Source organism: Crocodylus siamensis, chromosome 8 (assembly GCF_052110815.1).
Source record: "Crocodylus siamensis isolate JL-2025a chromosome 8, ASM5211081v1, whole genome shotgun sequence".
Taxonomy (NCBI): Eukaryota; Metazoa; Chordata; order Crocodylia; family Crocodylidae; genus Crocodylus; species Crocodylus siamensis.
The window spans coordinates 74542857-74569233 of NC_143402.1; the positions used below are offsets into that span (position 1 = coordinate 74542857).

Below are 26377 nucleotides of genomic sequence, written 5' to 3' on the forward strand. Positions count from 1 at the left end.
CTAACTTTTATATTTTTTTGGAACCAAGTTTTTTCCTGTCTAAAAAATGTCCAATCAGAGCCCAATAATAGGACCGTACTATTTTAAACATTTGAGGGAGGAGAGATAGGGTCTCAGGCCTTATAAAACAGCACCGATACCATTTAAACATATTACGTAACACGCGTAGACTGTATATTGTAGCAGACAGATTTGCAAGTCAGCATCGATGGGGACACCTGGGACTACTGGAAGTTGCCATGGCAACCTTACCAGAAACAATTAATGAGCAGCTACAGTTATTCTTAATATGCCCAGTGGGCAAAGGAGTTTCATTTTGGAATGTGCATAAATAACGCCAGACATTCCCCACAGCAAAAACTTCAATGTCAAAACCTGCAAGCTAAAATGGAAAATAATGGCTAATTTCATGCTGCATTTCCTTCCAGATGTTTGAGGAGTACATTTTCATCTCAGGTCACCAGGAGAGGTGTATCCTGCATAAATGTCTGCCTAATGAGTACATTGATAAACTTATTTTTGGTACATAACTGGAGCAATAGGTGAGTCCCAAATGAGGATATTTAAGTATGGTAGTAACCTGTGGTATAGAGAAGAATTCAATAATTTCCTACACTTAGTACAGTTTATCCCATTTTAAGCACTTCATATACCACAGTATGGTATCCAATAGTTACCAGTGACTTTTAAGTGCATTTCCTGTAAGTATTATAAACATTAGTGATGCTGAAGTCCGTACTGGCTCATTGCATGATTTCATTAATAGAATAATTGTCCTATTTTACTATATTTTTCCTTTTTTTCCCCCCCTCACATTCTTTTTGTGTGGCATCTGAATTGAATTATTTTCTCTTTGGGATATTATCCTTGCTTTTTAATACGCTTCTGTAAAGTGCAAAGCATACCTTTGGCTCTGTAAAAAACATTTTTCAAAAAACTACCCTCATCTGAAAGAAGTCTTCCTAGTGCTCCTGGAATCAAGGATGTGTTTTTAATGCTGCTTTTTCCAAAGCTATGACAATGCTAACAGAAGGAAATGTACGTTGTGAGCTTTTGGATACCTAAAGTGTTGTGAAAATATCAGTAAGCTCAGGGTAGTGGACAACGGATACATGTTTTATAGATACAATCAGACAGAGATCCGGAGTTTATCCATCAGCACATTTAGATCTTGTTAAACAGGTCGAAAACCCAACATTTTCTACTTTCAAAACAGCTTTTATTTCAGTGCAAGTAAAAAAGCAACTCCCCCCCCGCCAAAAAGAAACCCAGATTGGGTTAATTTTATTTATTACCTGAACTAGTTCCTGGCTATCTTTTAGGATAGCTATATGTTCAATTCAATTTACAGTTTGATGAATCTCGTGGAAAGCAGAATCCTATTAATCCTACATAAAGGGTAATTATCTAATCATTAGTGGCATGATAAAGTACCTTCCAGCTTTTGATAAGGCTTAGTTCCCATGGAGAATTTTATTCAGTTAGCTCAAGATAGCCTTACTGAAAGCTTACTCTTCCCAATGTTTAGACAAAGAGACTGTTTGCTTTCTTTTCTTTAACTATGTGACCAAACTAAAATATTTTCTTTTTTGGTGTACTGCTTTTCAAGACATGGTATCCAAGGGATGATAATAATAAAAAAAGAGAGTCATGTTCTGAAGAGCAGACTTGGGTATGAGTCATGGCTTCACAGAGAACTACCTTTAAATTGATGACATTTAAAATTTGGAGGAAAACTCAGCCATCCAGTGCAATTATAATCTTTTGGTTTTTGGTGATTTTCTAGACTTATCTTTATATTTGTTTGGACAAGGACCTTCTAAATAAATGCTGGGTGGCAAAGTTTTGCTGGCAAATGGAGGCGTACGAGGAAGAAGAGTGTGTACACAGTGTCTCTCACCATCCATCAGTGCTTGAAGTTTAGGCAGGCAAATCAGCTACATTTCTCTCTGTCTTTCTACAGGCAGCATAAATCTGACACTTTAGATTAGAAAACCCTGGTTTTCAGCTACCATATAAACTGTCTGGACTAACAGTTCCCACACAGTTTTTATTGTTGCTTTCCGCACCCTTTTCTCTCTCTTTCTTGTTTTAAAGTTTCAGATAAAGTTGTTCAGGTAGTTTCAAAAACAAAATAACGGGAAAATAAGTTTTCCAAGAAAAAAAAAGTTTAATTGTTTTATTAAGAAGCGCTAGCTCCTCCATGCTTTTGAGCAGCAACTTGAGGAGGTCTTTGTCCAAGGAACATACCTTTGAACATCTCATTTGAATTTGGCCAAAATAGAAGCCTCTGAAAAACTGCAGCTGTTACATGCTCAGTTGATGCTTCTTAGACTTGGACCAACTTTACAGAGCACTCGCTGAAGTATGCTGTGCTGCTACAGGCAGGCGGGCTCCTGCAGCAGAAGCAATGTCACTTCAGGGGAGCTAATTGGCATTGCTGAATGACAACAGCCGCATAGACTGCACCTGTCCTAATGGACACAGCCTCTGGTCTACAACTGAGCTCCGCCGAAGTAGCATGGCTCGTATAGCCCAGTTCAGCTTACCTTGTAATGCGGCCTTACAGTTTGGCAGCTAAATTCATTGATGACCTCATTGGCAAACAACTTTTTCTACTTGAAGGAAGAAGCTGATAAAAGTTACAAACATTTAATACAGAAAAATGTTTCCTTTCGATGGACTGTCAGCACTAAAAATAACTGCTTAAAAGCCACATTTCAATGAGGCAGCATTATTTTTGCAGCATTTCCTCCCTGATCAAACAAACCTCTTTGCTGAGTACTCCCAGACTCAACAGAAAATAAACACCCAAACTCCATTCTGTGTGTAAAACTAAAAATGTCATGTTTTAAAAAAAAAGAAAAGTCCTAGACTATGCACTATGCAAGTTCAGTCATATACTAATAGGGCCCTATTGTTTTGCAAGAAACAGATATGAATTGTTGTACATGGGGAGGTAATTATCTAATCCCACATCTTTGGCTAAATCCTTTTTTTTAATTCTATCTCCATCCCTAGCCCACATGTGCTTTAAAATATTTGTGTTAAAAGTTGTTCTAACTTCTCTTTTCACCATTTTTCATCTTCAGAAATTGGCCCTTTAATTGTTGTATCTTATCAATATTTAATAACTGATTTTGCTATTACCTATTCTGCTGTGTCTCTTCCATTCATTATTCCTTTTTTACTTGAAGAAAATGCATTCCTGTCATCGACATCCTCTCTCCTCCTTTATGAACAAATAAGGCAAATAGTTAAATATTCTGGTCACCTCTGCCATTGCCAAAAGTAACTGATTTTTAAAGAGTACCTAAGTAGCTCAGGATATAATAATTCTAATTTCCAAAGCGACTTACAGTCAGTGTGGTAGAAGCAATATCTTTTATCAGACCAACAATCAGTCCTAGTTGGTCTAATAACAGATGTCACCCTCTACCACACCGATGGCTTGTACTTTTAGACCACCAAGGCTACAACATTATCCCTGAAACAAAATGATGTAGACATTTTGGCGCTTTTGACTCATTGATTTCTAATGAGACTCATACTGCTAAAGGCTGTGTTTTCAATGACACTAAAGGGCATGTGTAGATGAAATGGGGGTTTACTCTGCCCTAAATTGAAGCAGTCTCTTTTTAAAAACACTGCTTCAGTTTAGGGTGGAGTAAACCCCTGTGTCATGAACACCTATGTCTTACCTGCCTCTCTGGTGGCGGGGAGGGGAGGGCAAGCTGCTGACGGGTGAAGCAGTCCCTGGGCTGCAGGGGCTTCCCTCCATGGCAGTGGTGGTCCCCCCTAGGCGGCATCTGCCCACAGGCACCCAGCTCACATGGTCCCAGGAGGCACCACAACCACCGAGGGGAGGACCAGGTGCAGCTCAGGCAGGCAGGCTCCAGGGAAAACGAAAAAAAGAAAAGATCAGGGTTGCCACTTTTTTTCCCCCCGCTTCAGTGGAGCCTGCCCTCCCAGGCTGCTGCCAGGCTGCCTGCACATACCCTGAGCCGTGTGGAGCCCGGTGCTTCCCTCCGCGGCTGTAGGGCAGCAAACTAAAACTCCTCAGAGGTGTTTTAGCTTGCTGCACTTCAAAGTAATTTAAGGTGCACTATGCTGCCAAATCTGATACAGCAGCTGGAATTAATGTGCAATACACTGCCAATGCATGCAAACACCAAAGCCATTAAAGCAGTGCAGAAACATTTAACCTGCTTTAAAGTTTCATGCACACATGCCCCTCATTTCATCCTCACATGCCCAAAGCACATAAAGATATAAATAGATGCGTCTAGGGGTTTTCAAAAACTCTTGTGTAGGCTGGGCACCTAATTCTCACTCTAACCAATGGAAGTTAGGGCCAGATTTCTAAGCTGTTCAGGCCTAAAGATGCACACCTGCATTTGAAAAATCCCACTAGGCATCTATCTGCATCGCTTAACACTTGCATACATTTACACTTACACATCTGGCCCAGCGTGCATAACCTGTTTAAGCACTTCTGAAAAAGCCTTCCCTGCATTCAATTAGTGGGCATTCAAAAAATATGACTCTAGATGACCAAGTCATTTTTGAGAAAGTGTCTTAGGCAATTAAGACGTACAGGTACTTTGGAAAACTTTAACTTCTGTCTCTTAACAGGTGTGCCCAGTTCTTGATCTTTACCTTCCTTGCATCTTGAAAAATGTTCCCATTTGTCATCTTCCGCTCAACTGGATATTCAAATTTTATTTTTGGGGTTGTCACAAATATTTATAGCTGAAGTGCTGTGTACATTTCAGTGCCATTTTCTTATCCTTGATAATTCTTATTTATCCATAATAACCTATTTTGTTTTCAAATAATCAATTGCTGTATCTTATAAGAACATATACTTGTCCTTTTGCTTTAAACAGCATCACCATTTCTGTCTGTAATATTCCATTTCATTACACAGAAATGACTTATTTTGTAATAATTTTCAAAAGGTGTTATAATATTAAACAGAACTCAATCAACTAGAACCTTGTATCAGTGTATCAGGATTGGGAAGTGGATCACAGAACATAACCTGAGAACCTGATAATATGTTGAGTGCCTGATATGCTCTATTCTTCTATACCTGTTCTTAGCTATCTTCTCAGTTATGAACTCTCTTCTGCTCTATCTGGTCCTGTTTTTTGGGCTCTTTTACAATGAATTTTCCATTAGAATGGCTCTCAGGATCATCAGTCTTTCCTTGAAGGCTCTCAAAGCTGCCTGGAAACTGATTGAAGAACAAAGCATTCATCTAAAACGTATCACTGACACAAACAGCAGCATGTTCCTGGGCAATATCTCCCTATTCATTCATAGTCTACCTAAAATAAATGAATAAACAAACTTAAAATTAGAGGGAGAGAGAAAGCATAAGGCCACAATAGGAAGAGAGATGATTAGAATCAGCACCATGTATATACTATGCAAGGATATTTGAGCAAACCAGTGAAAAGAGGGTTAAATTTGCCTTAGACTAGGGTAGGTTCATTTTAAGACGACAACAAAATAAATCGAAAGCTTTATGCAGTACATGCCCATACAAATGTGCCTTCATGGGACAAAGGTAGAGAGCAAGAAGATGTAAAATGATTTTTTTAACATACTGAATTTAAAAAATAAACATGTAAACTTTTGCAATACTGGAGGAAAATACAGGTATTATTTATTTACAATATTACTTAACACAAGTAGACAAGAGCTGACATTTATACCAGGCCCGCAGTGCTCACAGGCTATAACTAACTGTTCTTGTTCATTTACTCTGTGAGAGGTTTTCTTAAGATTTCAAAGATGTCTAGCTACCAAACTAAAATTCTGCAATTAAGACATCCAGACTGCTATTCTTTTTTATAACCACAATGCTTGCTGTAAGTCCTCTTAAAAACGCATCTGCAAATAATCTGAGTTGGTGCCACAGGCATAATTCCCACAAGGAGGGAAAATGGCTTACATCATATATTTATTGTAACGCCTCAACTTCAGAATGAAACCTTTGCCTAGTACAAACAAGCTTTTATTGGAAACTCTTTTTGGTGTCCAGCACCTGAGATATAGCCATGCAGTATATGCTGATCTCCATTTCTAAAGAAAGCAACTTGCAAGTCAGCTAATAGAAATGTAGCTCACCTGGAGCCTTGGGGATCAGGCACCCTGATACTCTTGCCAGTAACATTTTTTCTGAATATAACCTTTAATAGGAAGTGTGACCATTTTTCCGACATTTCTTTCGAGCAGCATTTTAAAGATTACAGGTTTTTTTTATTCTTTAATTTTTTGTTTGTCCATAAGACTCTGCTTGTGTGCTCCATGAATGTAACAGCAATTTCTTTTTAAAGAGCAGGGTCTGCTCCCTACATTTCATGTGTTCTCATGACCAAAGTAGCCATGAATTAAAAGGGAAAGTGCCACTCAGTCCCTGCCTACCACCTCAGCCCAGGAGAATGCCTGCTGCATCTGTGAATATCAACCATGCAAAATAGCTTTAAATTAGCTCTACTCAGTTTCAGTCAATTAGATTTATAAGATTCCTTTGGCCATCAAATGATCAACACAAAATGGTTAGATTCATATTTAGTTTCCTTTCTGTTTGCCCCCACCCATAGAGCCATACTTCTCATGAAAGCAGAACCCAAGGCACTAAGCTTCAAGACCAGTCCATCATCATTTGACCTGACTGGCAATGAGCCAGGAGTATTCTCTGAAATCTGATGTGCCTGGGAATGGGGTGCCTAATAATACATTAATGTATGCCAATCATTCTTGAAAAGAACTCAGAAATAGATAAGCGAGATTAATCCATATGAGGTCCACAACAGAAAGGGAGGTAGACCTATTGAAAGTCTCTGGTGAAGGTCAAGAGGGAAAATGTCAGGGGTGTTGTGACAGTACATGTCTGCTATAGTGTTCTACCCAAACAAGGAGGAAAAGGTGGAAAAGGCTTTTTTTTTAAGCTTATGAACAGTGGATTCTTGGCCATAGAAGAGTATAGAAGTACAAAATAAACATGTAGGAGGAAAATCAGAAAGGACAGGGCACAAAATGAAATATAACTAAAAAGAAACATAAAAAGTAACAAAAAGTATTCTATAATGTATAAGAAGTAAGAGGGAGGCCAAGGCAAATCTAAGTTCCCTGGTGAATAAAGACGTGAAGCTAATTGTGGATGATGGTGTAGAGGGAAGCTGAAGTATTCAATTCCTTTTTTTTTTTTTTTTACTGTCGTCTTCATCAAAAAGGTCAACTATCTGAGATAATAAGCAGAATTAGCATGGAGGACAAGAAATCAGGTACTCAGCCTAGAATATGGAAGGAACAAGTTAAATGATTACTTATAAATACTAGCTATTTCCAAATCAGTGGGGCGTGATGAGATTCATCCTACAATATTCAAAGAATTGGATTATGTAATTGCAGGGCTGTTAGCTATTATATTCAAGAACTCATGGAGGGGTGAGGTAAAGTGTAAAAAGCCTGGACAAGGGCAAATACAGTGTTCATCTTTAAAAGGGGAAGACCCAGGAAATTACATATCAGTCAGTTTAACTCCATTACCTGGAATGAGACTGGATCATGTTGTCGGGACCTTGTAGTTTACAAGGTGAGGAACATCAACCACCATAAATTTGTCAAGAGTAAATCAAGCTCAGCCAACCTCTATGACAATGTGATAGGCCAATAGCTAAGGAGAAGAGTGGAGGTCATATACCTTGATTTCATTCTGGCTTTCAGCTGTATTTCACAATGGTCTCCTAAGCAAATTGAAGGAAGTACATAATAAAACTACTACTAGTTTGAAAAACTTTATTAATGACTTGAAGGATGGAAGTGAGAATGCATTTAATAAATTTGTGGACAATACCGTGTTGGGTATCCTACACTTTAGAGGGCAGGAGTTGTGAGCGAAACAGCCTTGAAAAATTGGAGAAATGGCTTCAAATAAACAGGATGAAATTCAATACAGATAAATACTTATAGTAAATGTAACATGTTGTATTTAATGGCTATCATGGTTTTAATTTGCATTTTAGTGGTAAATACCCCAAATTGATGATTAACGCAAATTCTCTCGGCTGTAATCTACATTATCAATAATCTCATAAATGCATATACACAAACACAAAGTAATCTAATTCAAAACACGACATAATGCACAGACAAACCCAAGGGATAAGCCGTCTGTTTTTGTAGTAGACCCTTCTAGACGGGATAAAATATAAACATGCTCTTTAAAAGGAAAAGACATAATGCTGTAAAATAAGATGATGCATGATGCTGGAAAAAGTATATTAGTAAAGGAAAAATAAAAAAAAGAGAACTCAAGTTTTAAACACTTCTCAAATGAATAATATAAATCCTACTTGATGCCAAGGATCAAAGGCATTGAGCTGATCGCACATTTATTCAGAAGTAGTACTGGCATCTTTTCTTTTTCTGTCTTCGAAAATAGAATGTATGCTCCCTGCCTCCTTTCCTTCTTTCATTTCCTTGGGTTAACTTGTCTTTTATAACACTAAAGTATCATTCATACAAAAATTGCCAAATCAAGACTAAGGAAACTGGCTTAGTATCATGTATGCACAATGCACACACCATTTAAGTCCAAATAACTGGGGTCAATTCCTCAAATATCTTCTTAGGAAACAGGAACTATGATATTGCGGACAGGGTTGTCTCAAGTTTGTGGCCTGGCTGATGAGCCGATTTAACCACAAGAGTTAATTCCAGTTGGAGCACTAGTACAAAGCTGTTCCGGTCTGTGCCATGCCCGTATTGCTATTGGTGCAGCTGGGTCTATTGTACAGTAAAGATTTGGCTGAAACGTCCCCTGTAATTAGAGGAGGCAGTGAAGTTGCTGGGTACACTGCTTTCCCACACAACCCCTTCAGGTGTTTCTGTGAGCCTGCACGTTCTACCCCAGCTATTGCAATTGGTACCATGGTAGGCAGAAAGAGCCTGCTGTAGTTTTTCTTTCCTGTGCATAAGTGTGAACTCTACTTAGCTTAAGATTTCTGTGCCTGCATTAGTCAGCTCAGTGGCTCAGATTAGACCCTCTGTAAATATCATAAAAGCTCTAAATAAATAGTACTTAATGAATAGTTATTTTACCTGAGCATTAAATTACTGTTCAAACTCTGAATTATAAATGATTAAATTAAAAAAGCTACTAGATCTGAGCAGTTCATTCTTCAAGTTATCAAATGCTAATGATGGTGGGTGGCAGGTTTTTCAACAAAATTAAAAAGAATGTTACCTGAATTATGATATGGAATTTATCAAAAATATGTTTATAATACCAACTTGTCGACTAGCATAACTCTATTTACTGCAGGGAAGCTAACCATGCAAAAAAACCCTCAATCCCTTAGTTTTAACTCCTGATTGACTAAAACTTACTTACAAGTCCATGTCTTGTAAGTAACCCCAAAATACAACAAACTAGTGACAGGTAGTAAAATTTCTCTTTCAATTAACATCCCTATTCTTGGTCAACAGCCCTTTCTGAATGTGATTAAATTATGTTATAAAGGATAAGAGGTGAACAGTATGTTGTTCTGCCCATTTATAATTTAATCTTACCTCAAATTTCTGTCTCAGCTCTGCATTTCCATCTTCACCAGCATCTGGAATTGGGACATTATAATATTCACCTTCTTCTTGATTAAGCAATTTGTACCTATGGAATATATAGGGAAAGTTGCACTAAATTAATTTATTTTCTCATCAAAAACATGTTTTAATTCCTCTGAATTTTAAATTCCTCATGTTTTAAATCTAAACATAAAGTGTTTTCAGAGACATATGAAGTCTGTCTGAAAACATATAGTGAAATCCTGGCCATACTGAAGTTGAGAGAGGTAGAAGGCAGGGTAGATATACACCTTAGAGACTAAAGGAAAGTCTTGAAATAAGATATATGTAGAGCACAAGCTTTCATAAGCAACAGCTTACTTCATCAGATGCTATGAAGGGACTAAATAAACACAGAGCAGAATACTGCAGAATATTTTCATTTGGTGAATTTGATAAATTTAGCAGAATTACCAGCAAAACCTCCACCCAATAGGGCTGTAAATTTATTGTCCAGTGTTGCAATAATCTAGCAAAATTATTTTAGTGGGTTTTCAGTGGACACAAGATCAGGAAGAAAAAACAAGAGCTAGATAAGCATTTAGACAAAATGACTGTTTGTAAAAACAGTTACTGTGTACTTTACAACATGCAGATTCACATTTATCAGGATATACTTAGTGCAAAATCCCTGTAATGAAAATCAAACCTGGGCTCACTGTACTCAATTCTGTCTTTAGAAGGGAGTTTGAAATAACTGCTGGCTGCAAGTAGAAACTTTGTGCACCATGCGTTTTGCTTTGAGTATTTAAACTGTATTAGTTACTTAAGTGTTCAGTTTTAGTCAGATGATCAAAAAATTTATAGCACATGAAATGTAGCAAAAATCTTATAAGGCTCATGATTACATTACTGAAAATCTGCTATGAAACTTCTCCAAAGAGTTAAAGCAATTCTCACCATCCACTTGCTGGCATTTTCATAAGTTCCGACACCCCAAATGAAAGAGATCCCATAAAATCATTTCTAGTTGTTCGATCCCAGTCCCAAACTTCTATAGATAACCGTCGATCTTTGTCTGTAGGTTTTAATTTACTACAGATAAAAGGAGGAAAATAAGAAAAGGGTTGGCAACATTTAATTGTTCAGAAATTTTGTGTGTGTGTGTGTGGTGTGTGTGTATAGTGTTAAAATGGGATCGGACTTACAATGTAAATGACTCATTCCAGTGTGGGTTGAGAGTGGAACGGATGGTTTTTGTTTTTTGTTTACTTTCATTCTTAGGGTCAGGGATAAGCTTCAGCTTCACGTATGGATCTGAAAGTCCATTTGGATCCATGGGGATTAAGTTTTTTGCTTCTCGTACTGCAGATATAAAATATATATTTATATTAAGTCTATATTCATAGAAGATAAATAGTTTACTGCTATTTGCATAGGATTAAAAACCATCATTGACAAAAGAATAAAGTTCAGAAAAGAATGATTTTAACTTTGTTGGAAAATAAAAATAAATAGCATGCAATTAATGCAAAACCCATTTATCAAAGACCTAGGTGCTGTGGACAAGACTTTCATTGTCATAGACTAAGGAGCATTTATGAACATTTCCTTCTACCCTGACCATACCAGAAAGAAAGGGTAGGATGAACAGCAATATTCTTATATACAAGGATACCACGGAGTTGTGTCCAACTCCAACGCCAAGAATTTTTAAGTGGGTTACAGCTGTCTGTGCTTTTACCAGCTTGAACAAACAGCAGCATTATATAATGTTTTGCTGCACTTGCAAACATTAAGAAAAGAGAATTTATGAAGTCTGAGAAACAATAGACAGACATACCACGTGTTCAGCTTTCTCAAGTCATGAGACCCATCTCATTGCATTCAGTAGGCTATAAGCCTTTGGACATGTTAATACTTTTACTGTAGAAAAATGTTAAACTGCCATCAAAAAATAGAACTGCTGAGTAGACTTTAGGAAAGTTATTTTAACCCTGTGAACAGTTTGAAAACTGCCTTGTATACAGTAAAAAGTGTTGAATTTAAAAACTGCACCTTTTTAGATTTTTAATTTAAATATTGAATGCGAATCATTCAACCTGGGCTGAGATGCTTTACTTTGCAATTACCAGCTGTCAAGCACAGATAAGAGTGAAATTGGTACAAGCTGACATGCTGCATAATTTCATAATAACAGAGTTTGTCAATTTATGATATGATCAACACATCATTTGACTTATTTACTTTGGGTCTAGTGGTGCAATATGCTTGAAAATAACACCACCCAATAATATAAACCACAGAGAAACCTCTGTAATAATGTTAAGAAAGCAAACTGCACAGAAATAGATCATGCTGATGGAGGGCACAATTTGGTTTTAATTAATAAGGTAACAAAGTGCTTTACAGAAAGTATTACAAAGGAGACCTGGACCCAACTTCAGAACTGGTCAGCTACTTCCCAACTAAGACTATGGGCACCTCTACACGTGCTCCTGGGGTGGGGCACCTTAATTAGAGGGGGTCCGAGAACCGCTCTAATTAAAGCGCTTGCAGTGTGTCATGTGTTCAGCATCCAGTGGTTCAAAATGACGGTGGTGGCACTTTAACTAAAGGTTGTTCAATGAGCTTTAGTTAAAGTGGCTGACATTTTGAAGTGTGGGGACACTGAACATATGAGATGCAGAGGCTGCTGGGGCATGCTATTTACCATGGCTCCAGCAGGCTTAATTAATCAAGTCTGCTCCGACATGCTGTAATTACCGCCCACCAAAGCAGTGTCCCTGCATGTTTGCAGGCACCTAAGTGACTATAAAATGCTGAGGGTGACTCGGGTGAGAAGCCACGTGGGCTTCTTGGTCAGGAAGGACAAACATCTGGGTCCGTGCAGCCTCTTTTGGCCGGGGAAATAGCTCTGTTTGGTTATTATTTTGTGAGCTGTCCATTTGGAGAATAAAACTACACCCAGATGGACCCTCCCGAGCTGCGGATACAAGCCAGCTGCTTGGAGTGAAGGATACTGTCATGAAATGATTATGTGTTTAGTTATAGCTCTCATAAGCCCCAGCATTAAACAGTGTTTTGTTTAGCAAGGACACTGGAATCCTGGACAGTAACCAGAGCCCAGCAAAAGGGACTTTGTTTTTACTTAAAAGATGTTATAACATGCCTGAAAATTGTCTGGCACTTTCAAACGGTCCGTGCAAGTCCAAGACCGGGGTTAGAATTCCAATCTACGACTTCCTGTCTTAGAGAGATACTGGATGGCTCCACCTAAGCCATGAAGGCATTTTATAATGGGCTGTTTACTCTCAAAATTTACAGAGTGCGAAGGGGACAGCCAACAGTCAAATGACTTGTGAACCAGTCATGGGGCCTTTTTTCAGAATTTCTTGTTTTCCTTTTTGGAAATAAAGATGTGATTGTGGTAATTTACAACAGTACACTGCATTTCTGTCACTCAGAAAACAGACAATGGCCGAAAAACCTAAGACAGATGTTAGAGAAAATGGACTGAAATACAGAATTGTTAAAAGCTGACACAATAGTCCTACTGTTGAGCATTAAAAGTGCTTTACAAAAAGAAATAACTGCACTGTTTGGTACCAGGGATTCTGTACTGATAGCTGAAGTTTGGAAAAGTATGTACTTTAATTTCATAATATTTTTCTGTTTGCAGTTGACCAATATTTAAAATGGTAATGGTGCAAGGAATAGACCGCTGTATAATAAACATTTCTATGCAGCTGTATTCAATAAATATGTTTATACCTCTTGCTTAAACTGAGCAATGCTGCTTGATCGGCTAAAATTCTACAATGCTTTTTAAAGTAACAAGGAAAATTAAAAAGAGAGCATAGAGGATTCATCAAATCCCCTTAAATCCATACACATAAAGAAACATTATAAAAAGGAAAATAAAGCATAAACTACATAAAATGAACTTGTCCAAAACATAAATGTCTAGTTAAAAAAGGCTAGATGGCTTAGAGCCAGATCTGGCCCATGGGTCTTCCCAAGGGTCCAGAAATTTGGCGGTGGAGAAGCAGGGGCAGCGTTAACTGCTGTTCCCTTACTGCCAACTTTCTGGACCCATGGGGAGCCCATCAGGCACGGTGACATGACAACCTAGTAGGTCACAGCTAGCAGGTGGGGCAGCTCTCTGGTATTACTTTGCAGCTGGATCAGGTACACGGATCCAGGCCACACACAGGCTTGGGCCAACACGTGGCTGAATCCAGCCCATGGAGTTGAGCTGTGCATGGGGTCAGGCCAGCACATGGCCAGATCCAGCACATGGGTTTGGGCTAACCGTGTGGCCAGATCTGGTCCATGAGTTCAAGCCACGCATGAGACTGGGGCAGTGTGCTGGATCATCTGTGGACTGATCCTGTGCACGGGATCTGGCCTACAATTCAGCTCTGCACCACTTCTCTGACCTGCAAGACCAGAAGGTTGGGTGCTGCTTGCCTAAAGGAAAAAGTACTAGGTTGGGAGTCAGAAAACTGAATTAGGTTACTAGCTCTGCCAGACCACCTATATAACCTGGTGCAAGTTACTGTGCTTCTATAATTTAGTTTTCTCTGCCCCCATTTGTTGATCTTTTCTACAAACACTATAAGCTCTTTCATGTACGTCTTCGTGGGTGTGTGTATTTGCATTCAAGATCTGGTACCATGGGGACTGCAGGAGCCTCGAAGCATTATTATAACACCATAATAATTAGAAAAAAAGACAGCATTATAAAAACAAGTCTTAGTGCCAAACTGTAATTGGCACCAGTTACTTTGAGGATGAAAGGTTTTTTTTTTCCACTTCCATCAAGTATATCTGCACTTCTTTGGAAGATAATAATGAGTTGTATTCTACAGCAGCACCAGATAAGGTTAACAGAGGTGACAACAGAGTGAAATAAATGCATTATATTATTTCAAAGCAATTTACCTGTGACATCCTCACAATTATAAGTTTATAATAAATAAATGCTTACAACTTATACTATGATTAAATATTCAGAGCACTTAATAGCCTCCTCACAATTCTCCTGTGAGGTAAGTAATTATAATTCCCATTTTACACATGAGAAAATGAGCATAAGAGAACCTATTTCATCAAAGTACTTTGTTTTGCTCAAGCAGGGCCTCACTACCCAAGCAAAAGCCAGCTGGGATTCAAAATCAGGAGTTCCTTGTCCCTGTTCTCTGGCTGGGCCTCTGAAGTATATACCCACCTTCTATTTGAGAGTCTTAATGGTTTGTCTATGATGGCTGTTTGCATCTTCCCAACACATGAACACCTCACTTTTTAAATTAGATTTAACATTGCATTTAACATTAACTTCCTTCCTCACCAGCACAAGAATAGCCTGATTAGTTGATGGATTTTAGTCTGTGCATGCGAGAGCAAGACGCTGGAGTCTATGAATGTGTAAGAAATTGAAGGAACACTGTTGCGGCAACGCATTATATATAGGATCAGAGGAAAGCAGGGCTGAAAGGGACCTCTAGTCCAGTCCCCTGCTCAAGCCAAGATCACTTTGACACTAAAGAAATTTGGCGTGTTGAAGGACAGCAATAATAGTCTCATGCTCAATAAATGCTGCACTGCAATATATTTTTAAGGGCAGCTGGGACCATTTAGTTTTGGATAGTAGTAGATCCAGGAAGGGGGCAAGGGGTTATGGACCCTTCCCACTTCAGCTGTGCTGCACTTCCAGAGCTCTGCATGACCGGTGAGCTCAAAGTTCGTCAGCCAATTCGGGCAGGGGCAGGCCAGAGCCCTTGCTTTTGCATGGCTCTGGAGCCCAGAAGGTGAGCACTGCCTTTCCCTCTCTTCCACCCCCCTGCTGAACACAGCAGCATGAGAAGCTTGCCCCCTGGGCTCCAGAGCCACAGGAAAGCAGGGGCTGTGGCCAAACCCCATGCCAAGAACTCGTGTGTGGCACAGCCAAAGTGGGTGTGCAACTGCATCACTGCACCCCCCTTGGATCCACCTGGTTCTGGATGTAACGATTCCTGAGGGTTCATTATTCTTTCTTACAGAAAAGAGCTTCAGATTATAAAAGTTCAGGCTCTGTATTCATTAGCTTCCCCCCATGGATAGCTGTTAGAGCATTTGTTTGGAACACAGTTGTCATGGGAGGTCATGGTGATCATCCAGGTAAGAAGAGATGGTATATTCTGACTGTCAAGAAAGATGTGCTGACTTGGATCCTTTAAAAAGGAGTCTTGAAGGGAGAGAGGGGAAAGGACGAGACAACATCATATAGACGCCATATAAATCTAATGTTAGCATTTAAAAAGTCTTAGAAAAGAGAGCTATAGTTTGAAGGTTCATGGTACTTATTGTGAATGCAATACATAGACTGTCCATTTGGAGGGACTGTAAGACTATAATAATTCTCATAATAAAACAGAAACCCTGATGAAAATTATGTATGAAAATCATCATCCAGGCTGGAAAGAATCTATCGGCCTAGCCCTAAAATTGATATTTACAATTTTATTTTATATATTTTTTATTTTATCTTTAAAAATAAAGGTGAAAAATCATAGAACAAGTGTAAGCAAAGCAATACTATCCTATACAAACTATACATATAACCTAACTGCCTCAGACAAGTAACTGCCACAGTTGTCTAAAAATGCTGGCTAAACCATGTACACCATAAACAAAGATACTTTCTGCAACCCAACACATTCTGGATGTACAGCCCTCTTGCTTTTATGCCGTATATATGCCCAGAAAATGTCTTGCCAAGCAGAAGATTCAGCCTGCCTAGATTTTCAGAAAACGGAGGCATCTAATTCACTGTAAATACCACTACCTGACCTTTTTTTATATATGTGATTGAGCCCCCATACACAAGTTAGCATTCCAGCTAGAATTTAAAACAAGACAGCTTAGTGAAACAAGCTATTTTCATACATCAATATATGAAAACTAAACAAAGGCAAAACAATTGTTGGGGTATTTTACTCAGATCCAACTAGAAGAATAGATAAAAAGCAGCAACATTTCCAAACGTGACTACATCTGAAGAGGAGGGTTTATTTTTAAACCCTGTGAGAGTGGTGCGCATTCGACACCATTCAAGATCAAGCTGATAGTCTTGTATGTAAAAACAGGACCGTGTGGAAAAGATACCTTCCGGTGGGGAAGACTCCTGCCCCTATACGCATACGTTCCCTTTTTCTCTCTGTAGTACTCAAGGGTCCATTCATCAAATAATTATCTGTACTATTGACTTCAAGACTTCTCACAGTGGAAAAAACAGAGAGATTGTAAGAGTGCTTATAATGTTTTACAATAAGACCTGTGGGAGTGGGACTAATTGTACAAGGAGCATGATATGAATTAAGAGCAGTATTTGGCCCAAAGTTTCACAGACAGTCTCTGGCCATGAAAATAAAAATCTAAATGAAAGAATATAACGAGTACATTTGCAGATGAACTTGTGCAATAAGCCACAGCTTTGCAGGAGTTTTTACTCGATAGTGTTGGTCTGACCTCCCACACTTCTCCAAGTCTAGGGACCGGATGCTCTCGCTGGAGGGCCTGTTTTTCTAGGACTTGCTGCCCATGACACATTTCAGGTGTGGCTTTCCTCTGCCTTCCCTTCCCTCCTACAACCAGCCTCCCAAATGAATGAAATGAGATAACCCCTGTGTATATGCTACTTCTGCCCCTCTTTACCGGTGCCAGGAACAACAGGGATATTTGGAAAGCAAGTGGGAGGCTTTGAGCGAGAAAACAACTGCTCTCTCTAGCTTCGGACCGGTTCAGGCTGAGATGCCTTGAAACTGGAGAAGGGATGGCTCTAGTTGTTTTCCTCATCTTCAGATCATCCTTTTTTTTTCTTTCCTTCTCAAAGCTTTGTACATAAGGTTACACACTGAAAAGATTAAATGTTCCTCTCAGTTGCTCAAGAAATGACCCAGTTATGTTACTGTAATAACTTACTATAAATGCTCTTGAGAGGTCTATGAGGAATTAAAGTTGCAACACTTCCCTTCACTAAACCATCACAGTTCAATATGCTACAGCCCCAGCAAAACATGAATGAGATACGATGGTGAAGGCTGTAGTGGCAGGCAGACTCTCTTATCCATGTCAGAAAGCTCCCCAGATAAACGTTATCTTTGGTTCTGTATGCATAATAGCAATTACTCCATTAACTTGCACCTGTTATAGTAGTGTAGTAACTATACCACTTCCTTACAATTTGGGCCTCTAGTAGAAACAATTTTATGACTTGTATTCTTACAGTTTAGTTTAAGACATGAGAGAACCCGAAGACATTATGCTTACAGTGTATAAAAGCTTACAACACGCTGTAAACGGTCTCAGAAATATATGCAGAAAAGTTTTCATTAACATGCTCGTGAACGCTCCTCTTCAATCATTTTTAATGGCGTGCTCATCCTAATTTTCTGTGTTTACCATCTACTGGGGACACCTGGTGTGAAACCAGGCAGAATTTCCAGATGTTAGTTACGCTGATGCAGAATCATTCTCCAGGGCTCAAATATGGGAGCTCTCTGGAGGAAGAAATAACCGAGTAGCCTGGGCATGTGCTGCAGAGTTGAGGTGGCACTGACAGCAAGGGGACATGAGAACATGTGCAAGACTATTCCTCCCCCCCACAGCAAACACTGGTTGGAAAAATAGAAACCAACCTCCAAAAACAACAGAGGAGGAGCTCAAAGATGAATCGGGAAGGAAAGACACAACTCTGTACCAAGCACAGGCTGTTAAAGGGGAAAAAAAAGGCCATTATCTTGCTGCTGCTTGTTTTCGGAGGTCTGGCCTATTTGTATTTTTGTCTGTATAATTAGTACCCTTTGACATCTCTTTACAATGGATCGAGCATTTCTTTTCTTGAGGGAACAGGATGATGATATTTGTGCTGAAGAGAGCATGTAAAGAACGCCAGTCTCGCTGGCTCACCTCTCCAACAGTCTCCTATTTTTAACAGGACAGGTCAGGATTCTTTTTTTTGGGAAAAAGAAGAGACTACCCCTCCCCTTTAGAGCAACACCCTTGTGTGTGCAGTTAAAACAGAATAAGTCAAATAAAAAAAACCCCACAGAAAATGAATGAATAGTGTTTTTTCCAAGGCTGCCTCCCAAATTGCAAATCACATGCGAGGAACCACATTTAATCCAAAAGATCTTCCTTTGTCTTTGAAATGATCCTTTAACAAGCCTGAATGCTTTAAACCACACTAGAAGGAAGTCCTCTGTTTTACAAGCCAATAATAAATTTCCTGAATAATTAAATCAAGAGACCAAGGACTATTACTCTGATGAGTGATGCACTACAACTGCATAGGCAAATAGATTATAATATCACAAGCTTTGTTACTCTACTACCATCTCACTGACAGCCCTTATACAGAAAAATATCAAAGAGCATTTTCATTCCCTCTTGCCTTTCTTGTTCCTGTCACATTCATTGGACATGAGCTCTATACTACCCATCAGCTGTTACAAAGACAGCAAGATATTATTCATTTCAACTTTAATAACTATGTTTTCCCTGGCCTGTACAAACTTCCATAAACAACCCTTAAAATGGCTTTAAAAAGAAATTAATCCTCACCATACCACTACTAGATAGGCAGGAGTTAATCCCATTCATAAATACGGAAACTGAGATACAGCCTTGTTCTCATAGCTTTAAAACACATTCGGATTAGGCCTGCCTCTCAGTCCCCTGCAGACATGCACCCGTGCACCACAATAAGAAGCAGTTTTCTGAGCTAGTCGGGGTCAAACCTATATACTGAATTCACAAAAAAGCTCAAGTGGCTTGGACAGGAGACTAAATTTATCAAACTTCATATATTTATTTTAGATCAGGCTTACAGATGCTGACAGAAGTGTGTAAAACAAGGTGGTCCCTAATTTTTCTCCTATAGAAACTAGAATAGTTTCCACAGTTAATAGTGAATAGTCCACAGTGCGGAGAAATGTATTCACTTAACAGAACGTCACTATAATATCACAACATTAAGTCATTGCATTTGTTTATTCATCAGACGAGAGTGTCTATAAAATATTTTGTTTTAATTACTGTCACTTTACTAACCGTGCAGCCGCAACCAAGTTTCAGGCACCACTGTGTAGAGGAGAGCACCACATTTCCAAGCGCTGGGGGTGACCACCTTTCGAGAAGTAAAATCCAGGACGTGCTCTTCTAAGAGGAAACAGCACAAGGCTTGACGTGTTTCCAGGACTGGGAGCAGTTTCCCTCACTGTTGGCTCCAGGTAGCTTGGCCATCATTGTGTTATAGAAACCCCCAGCAGAAACACAGTAGCTGCATTCAAATGACTTGACAAGCAGAGCTAATTAGTCTGAGTGCAAGGCTAGACTACTACATCTGGTCTGGGAGGCAGCCACGGGCTAACATCGTCTTGTGTCCTCACAGCAGGATGCTGCCTGGTGTGAATCTAGGACCAATTTTTAAAGTTCAGGGGGAAACGTCCCTGTTCAGGGTGCCCTCTAGCACATGGCTCAAAATTCAGGACTATCCTGGAGAATTAAGGATGGCTAGCCACGTTAGCCTACAGTCTAAATGCACATCTAAATAATGTAACAGACGGGATCATCATCCACCTTTTGCATGAAGATGGAGAATTTAAGCCCAGATAAGTGGGGAAGCTGCCTAGGGCTGCAGGAAGTTGATTAAAAGTGAAGAATCAAACTCTGAATTCTCCTTAAAGATATAAGGATGTGGATAGAATAATACATAGTTATGGATGTGTAACCACTTGTGGTGTAAACAAAGAATTTTTCCTGTGGAAATTAAATGTGGAAATGGCTGAATAAATCTTTCTTCCCTCTCAGCAAGACTAAATAACAGCTTATGTTTACTCAGTTCCTTTTCCAGTGAGTCACTGCCACTTTTTCCTGCATTCCCACAACTTTGATAATAATTTAGTTTACTAATGAGAACAGTCACTCTCTCCTCCTCCCCACATAAGAATTCTTAAATCCGACCTGCTAAGCCACGCTGAAAAGAGATGTTCACTCAAGTAAAAGTGAAAAATCCCACGTGGTACTTATGTGGTAGGACAATTACTCCTACAAATCCGCTTTATTTCCCTGAGCAGAAAAGTCCAGTAATTTGCCTAGCGGGAGGAAGTCTGGCTAAGAGCTCTTGGCTCCCTTGTCTCTGCTGGGATCATCCTTCTCTCTCACTGCATGCCATGCATATGAAAAATCACATTCCAGTTCTTATGGGCTGGATGACCTAGTAGTAAGGAAGGTTTTGTTTTGAAACCCTGCACTAGTATTCTTTGCATGTGAACCAACATGTACATTTTTGAAACTGCCCCATGGAGGGCCTCTGTCATAACTATCACATTGAAATGTTTGCCCTGAGTAGCTACTTGCAAAACTCAATTGTACAATCAGCACCAAAATGATCTGTGCATGTTGTGCTTCTTTTGCAGCATTTCTAATTTCCACATAGTTCTCCCCCACTAAGAAGTTCTCTAATGTAACATTTTTCTCTAATACATGACTTCCCTGATCAGCCAAACTCTCCTTTAATATTCCTTCGGAGAGCAATGCCTCCTTATTACTTTCAGGTTTCCTGGACCTGAAGTATGATATGTGGAGAATATTAATATTGGCATTTGGTATACAACAAGGTCTAGTTCTAGAATACCGCAAAAATGACCTACTTTTGAATACTGTATTGTTCCAATGCCTCTCTTCTTTCTTACAGCCAGAAAGATTTCACATAGCCTATGGTACTGTTTAATAAGAACTTGCATCCATAAGAGTTTCTCTGCCTTTAAGTCACACCCAGAAAAGTGTACTTTATGGCACAGCCAGAGATCTTTTGTGGGCTGCTGCACATTTAAAATGCATTGTTAATTTACCCCAAACTATTGCTAGATAGGATAGCTTTTCAGTGAAATGTACATTTTAACAGGAAAATCATCTCCTTCACAAAAGTTTCCTGGAAATGATTTAGGATCATTAGATTCTAAATACAATTACCTCTATCCTTGTGTTTATTGACTACACACCTTCACAGGTTTTGGCAGGTGTCATCTCATTTGGGTATCACTGGACCTTTAGTCTAGGGACAGAAATTACACATAAACCAGTTGAAGTGATCAGAAATCAGTTTAACCCTGTCGCAGAACAGAAGTTCCGTGTACATAAACCATTTTAGAAATGGCCATCACTGGTTTAAGATAAACCTGAATGGGGGTAGTATCAGACGTAACTGATTTAGATCAAACTGGCTTATGGAACTTCTGTCCCAGATCCCTTTCCAGTTCAAGTTAACTCACAGTCCCCCAGCATCCCAGGATGCTTTGGAGCCCTGGACTGTGCTATCTGCTCCAGTGGAGTGGGGAGTGCCCTGCCCCTCTGCTCCATAGCCAGCTTCTTGCCTTGTGTCTGTCAACCCATGTGGCGGGGGGCAGGGGAACAGACACTCAGACCCTCTAGCCTGGGTCTCCACAGCCCTTTTCACCCCTCCACAGTCCTCCTCCCACTGCAGCCAGCCCAGGGAGCCGGGCGAATTCCCCCCTCCTCCTCTCCTGCACAGCTGCTTGCCTTAGGTGCTGCCAAAGGGAGGGAGGACAATTTCCCAAGTCCCCAGGGGTGCAGACATTGGGGAGCCCCTGCCTCAGGACCTCCTTCCAGCCCAGCCCAGCCCAGGGTCCTCCAGCCTGGGACAGTCCCAGGGAGCGGAGGGGAATTCTCATTCCCCTCCACTCCCTAAGGCTGTCCGGGGCTGTCCTTGAAACTTGAAACAGCTGAGGAAGGCCATTGTGGGGTTGGGGAGGGGCTGCCCTAGGCTGGGGGGAAGTCCCCTGAGTTGGAGGCTCCCCCAAGACATACCAGCACCTGGACAGGGGGCTCCTCACCCCCCCAACCCTTATGGGGGAACAGCAGTGGGGGTGGGAGCATCTACTGGGGACCGGAGATGGCCCCACTTGGCTGGGCTGGCAGTGGCCAGCAGGTTGGGAGATGTGCTGTTGGGCCCCCCACCTACTGGCCTGGGGTCAATTCAGGCCTCCTGCAGCCTTTCCCAATTGAAAACTGAATGTCAGCTCAGTTGGCTATCAGCTCAGTCTACGCAGTTTAGAGGAAGCTGCCTAGATTGGATAGATTCTGCCTTGGGCTTTTTGACTGTCTGTACTTAGCCCCAAGGAATGTCCAGGTTGATTTGGCAGAGGTGTGTTATCAGGACTTGTTATACTTGTAAACTCTGTGCAAAGTGTTAATATTCACCGCTGCCCACATGGCTTAACATGAAATACCCAGGAACCCTACCCAGTGGGGTACAGGGAATGGAGAGCTCACAGTGAAACTATGCTACACCACGGGCTATGCATAGCCCGTTTAATGCTCCCAGCTTCTTCAAAGACTAATCCACAGCTTTCTCTTTAACATCACAATCCTCAATTCAGCAGAAACATAATTCCCATGTTTTCCATAACTGAGAGGGCACAACCCGCTTTGCAATGAGCACAGCAGGCTTTAGATTCTGGGACTGCCTGAGAAGGCAGAAGACATTACCCAGAAGCAAGAGAAAGTGTACAACTTATTTTCTGCTACACTGTAAACCCTCCCACACGCAGCAAGTCTTCAGAGGCCTCCTTGCTGTTCCTGGGAATTAAAAGCTCACAGATGTTCATTTTTTAAATTATAGTTGGTAGTTTATAGGACAGTAAAAAAAGAAGTAGGATGCCCGTATATCAGCCACTGCAGGAAAGTATGAAAACAATGTTATTGATGAAGATGAAGAACAATTCGGCTATGGGCTCACAGCCAAGCTCCTCTGAATAGGCTAGCTTTTTAAATTTGGGCCAAACGAAGGAGACCTTGACAGGAAACAAAGAATTTTGATGAACATCCAAAAATTAGATAAAGCTCTCCAGGGTATACCTGTCCATGTTGATTTGGCAGACATGTGTTATCAGGATTTGTTATACTTGCAGACTTTGTGTAGTGTTAATATTCACTGCCACGAATGTGGCTAAACACAAAATTCCCAGGAACCTGGGAATGGAGAGCTCACCGGGAGACTGTTACACCACCGGGTAGCCTGTTTAGTGCTCCCGGCTTCTTCAAAGACTCATCACAGCTTCCTTTTTAACAGCACAAACATGTTCTCTGTAACTGAGAAACACACACATTCAAATTCTTTGGACTCTATTTAAAAAAAGAAAAAAAAACAGTTTACATAACATTAGGGAACACCGAAGACAGCAAATCAGCACTACTCTGTCCCAAAATGAGTGAATTTGTCAGTATGGCATTTTTGTTGCTGTCAGTTGTTAAAAAATTCAGCTCAGAGCAACTGTGAGCTCAAGGTCCAGAATCTTAGTAATATGACAGATTTTTAAATGTCAGTGTGCCAGAGAGGGTTATTTTTTCAGAAAGTTTCTGTTTGCTCAGTGTAAAAATAAGTTAAAAAAAAAAATTAAAAAAAATCAGAGGTCTGAATCAGCCACCTACAGAATCACTCACTGCACAGCCTCAAATTATAAGATGGAAGCAGCAAAGAAAAAAATGAAATTAGGAAGTGGCAGGATTTTCAAATTTATCAACTGTATACATATAGCATAGCAAGTAGCAGGGTTGGGAAAAAAAAACGGTACTTCCCAACATTTCTCGGAAGAAGGAGGAAAAAACCCAACCTGTTGACAAACTAAAATATCAAGAATAAGTTAATGAGAATAAAGGAAACAGACAGCTACATAAAAACAATTCGAGAGATTTTTCTAGAAAGAGCGATACTACCACTAAACACCCAAGTTTTACTGCAGGTGCCCTGAAAGGAAAAAAAAGCTCGAATGCCCTTTGCTTGAGGTACCACTAACTGCAAACTCCACGCAAGCAGAAACAATTAGAAATGGACTGAACGTTTGCCTGGATGAAAGGTGAGGTCAACAAGGATTTAGAAAATGAAGTATCGCATTGTTGTGTGCGTAAACTTAAAATACAGAGAACTGCACAGTTCTAGCATTTCACTTGTTGGCATTAAAAGGACAAAAATTCAATCTGCATGCAATACAACTTCCAAAACACGCAAGAAGGGAAGGAGGGAATGGAGGGACAGAGGGAGGAAGGAAGGAAGCTATGCAATTGAAATGGAGAGATATCCTGGCTCCTGGGTTCAAATCCTTTTCCTCTTGCTGGGTAAGTATGGAAGTCTTTCAACTACTGGACAAAGGCAGATGCAATTTTTGGTAAGATCTTCCAATCCAACAATTGTGTGGAATGAAGGGATGGGGAAAAAAAAGAAGGAAGCCTCCAATACACTTGCTCCTACTCCCCCTCTTCCCCCACCCCAAATGTGCATGTCTTCATCTGTGTATATGAGAGATGTATTTCTGGAGGGGGAGAGGCCAGTACAACAAAAGGTAAGTTTCACAATGGGAAGCCAAGGCAGGCCCAATTTTTATCCTCATGTATAAGAACTCTAACGTTTTCCTGCTGCCTGGTGACTTCCCAGCCTTAGGGCACTCTTCCTGCACTTGTCCTTTTAACATTACAAGGTTTCCTTCTCACTGAACTTCTGAAATGCTCTTGGTTTCTTGTTTCATAGGCACGTGGGTTCAACGTTATCAGACAGATCATGGTAAAAGCAAACGACTGAGGACCTGGTTGGTTAAGATAACAGATAGTTTGTGTAGTCTAGGCTTATCAAAGTTTCGATTTCTTTGTTTTCTGTCTGATTTAACTAAACAAAAATACAAAACCGTCCAATTAAATATCTTAAGAAATGATGTATAGTACATTGCTCCTCCTGGATACTTCCATTCAGCAGAGCCTTTCAAGTACCAATGGCTTAAACCTCCTAATGGCCCTACAATACAGGGATGAATCATCCATATTCATTGTGCAGAGAACAATCTAGGGCAGAGGGATATGACTTTTGATAAGTCATTTGATAAGAAGCCAGCAAATGTATTAGAAACAGTACCAAGAATGTCTAACTGTGGCTTATCTTCATGATATTTTTTCCCATAGTTTTGGGATAATACTTTAACTCCTTCATCTTCTTTACATACAATAAGAAAGCTGAGAGCCCTGAATTTGTAGTTCACTTGGAAAAGACATTCAGATGTGAGAGATCTGGTGGCCCCCAAACTTTCCTAAACAATTTCCTTCCTTCCTTTTCTAAATTGCCCTCTAAATACTGAAAATACTTGAAAGAAAATGTTTGGGGTGGAAAAAAAGATTTGAAAAGCAACTTATGAGTACAAACTATTGGACACATTCTACAGCCTAAACTTTTTGGCACAGGAACAAGTTTTTTGGCGCTAATTTCAGAGCAATTAATATTATTCTTAAAATGCTAACCCTATATTTAGAAGCAATTAAAATAATACAGAAATGTGACCACCCTGTCAGTATTAACTTCTCTTCCCACCAATCTGATAATACTGATACAGACTTACCTAATAAACTTGGGTCACTTCTTCCAGTGTGTGCTAGCTTCCTTCCCTGTGTGCTTTTAATTTTCCCAATTTGTTATTTTGGAGGTGCCAACAAAGTCACCATGAACTAATCTATTAGTCTGAAAGATGGTCTGGTGTCAGTAACATATCTATCATACTACAGATGACAGTGAAAAACAGATAGAACCTCTCATAACTTATCAAAGAGGTCAAGGTTTTGCCAATACGTTAGAAGCCCACATCTCATTTTCAAAAATGTTATCGCATTCTTTATGGAAAAGGCAATTTAGATTGTTACAAAACTATGCAGCCCTGCATCACATCTATTTTCAGTAACTCAGCATCAGAAGACA

The 26377-nt window shown here is 39.9% G+C and overlaps 1 protein-coding gene across 3 annotated transcripts in view; it reads right to left on the reverse strand.

The window, feature by feature from the left end:
- PRKCA (protein kinase C alpha) overlaps nucleotides 1-26377 on the reverse strand; it is a 302378-nt gene that overhangs the window by 64366 nt on the left and 211635 nt on the right. For all 3 annotated transcript variants that reach the window (XM_090061658.1, XM_090061659.1, XM_090061660.1), the window contains 3 exons: nucleotides 10788-10944; nucleotides 10540-10674; nucleotides 9589-9685 (listed from right to left, as the gene is read on the reverse strand). In XM_090061658.1, coding sequence (XP_089917784.1) covers nucleotides 9589-9685; nucleotides 10540-10674; nucleotides 10788-10944 — 389 coding nt within the window. The remainder of the gene's footprint in view (nucleotides 1-9588; nucleotides 9686-10539; nucleotides 10675-10787; nucleotides 10945-26377) is intronic.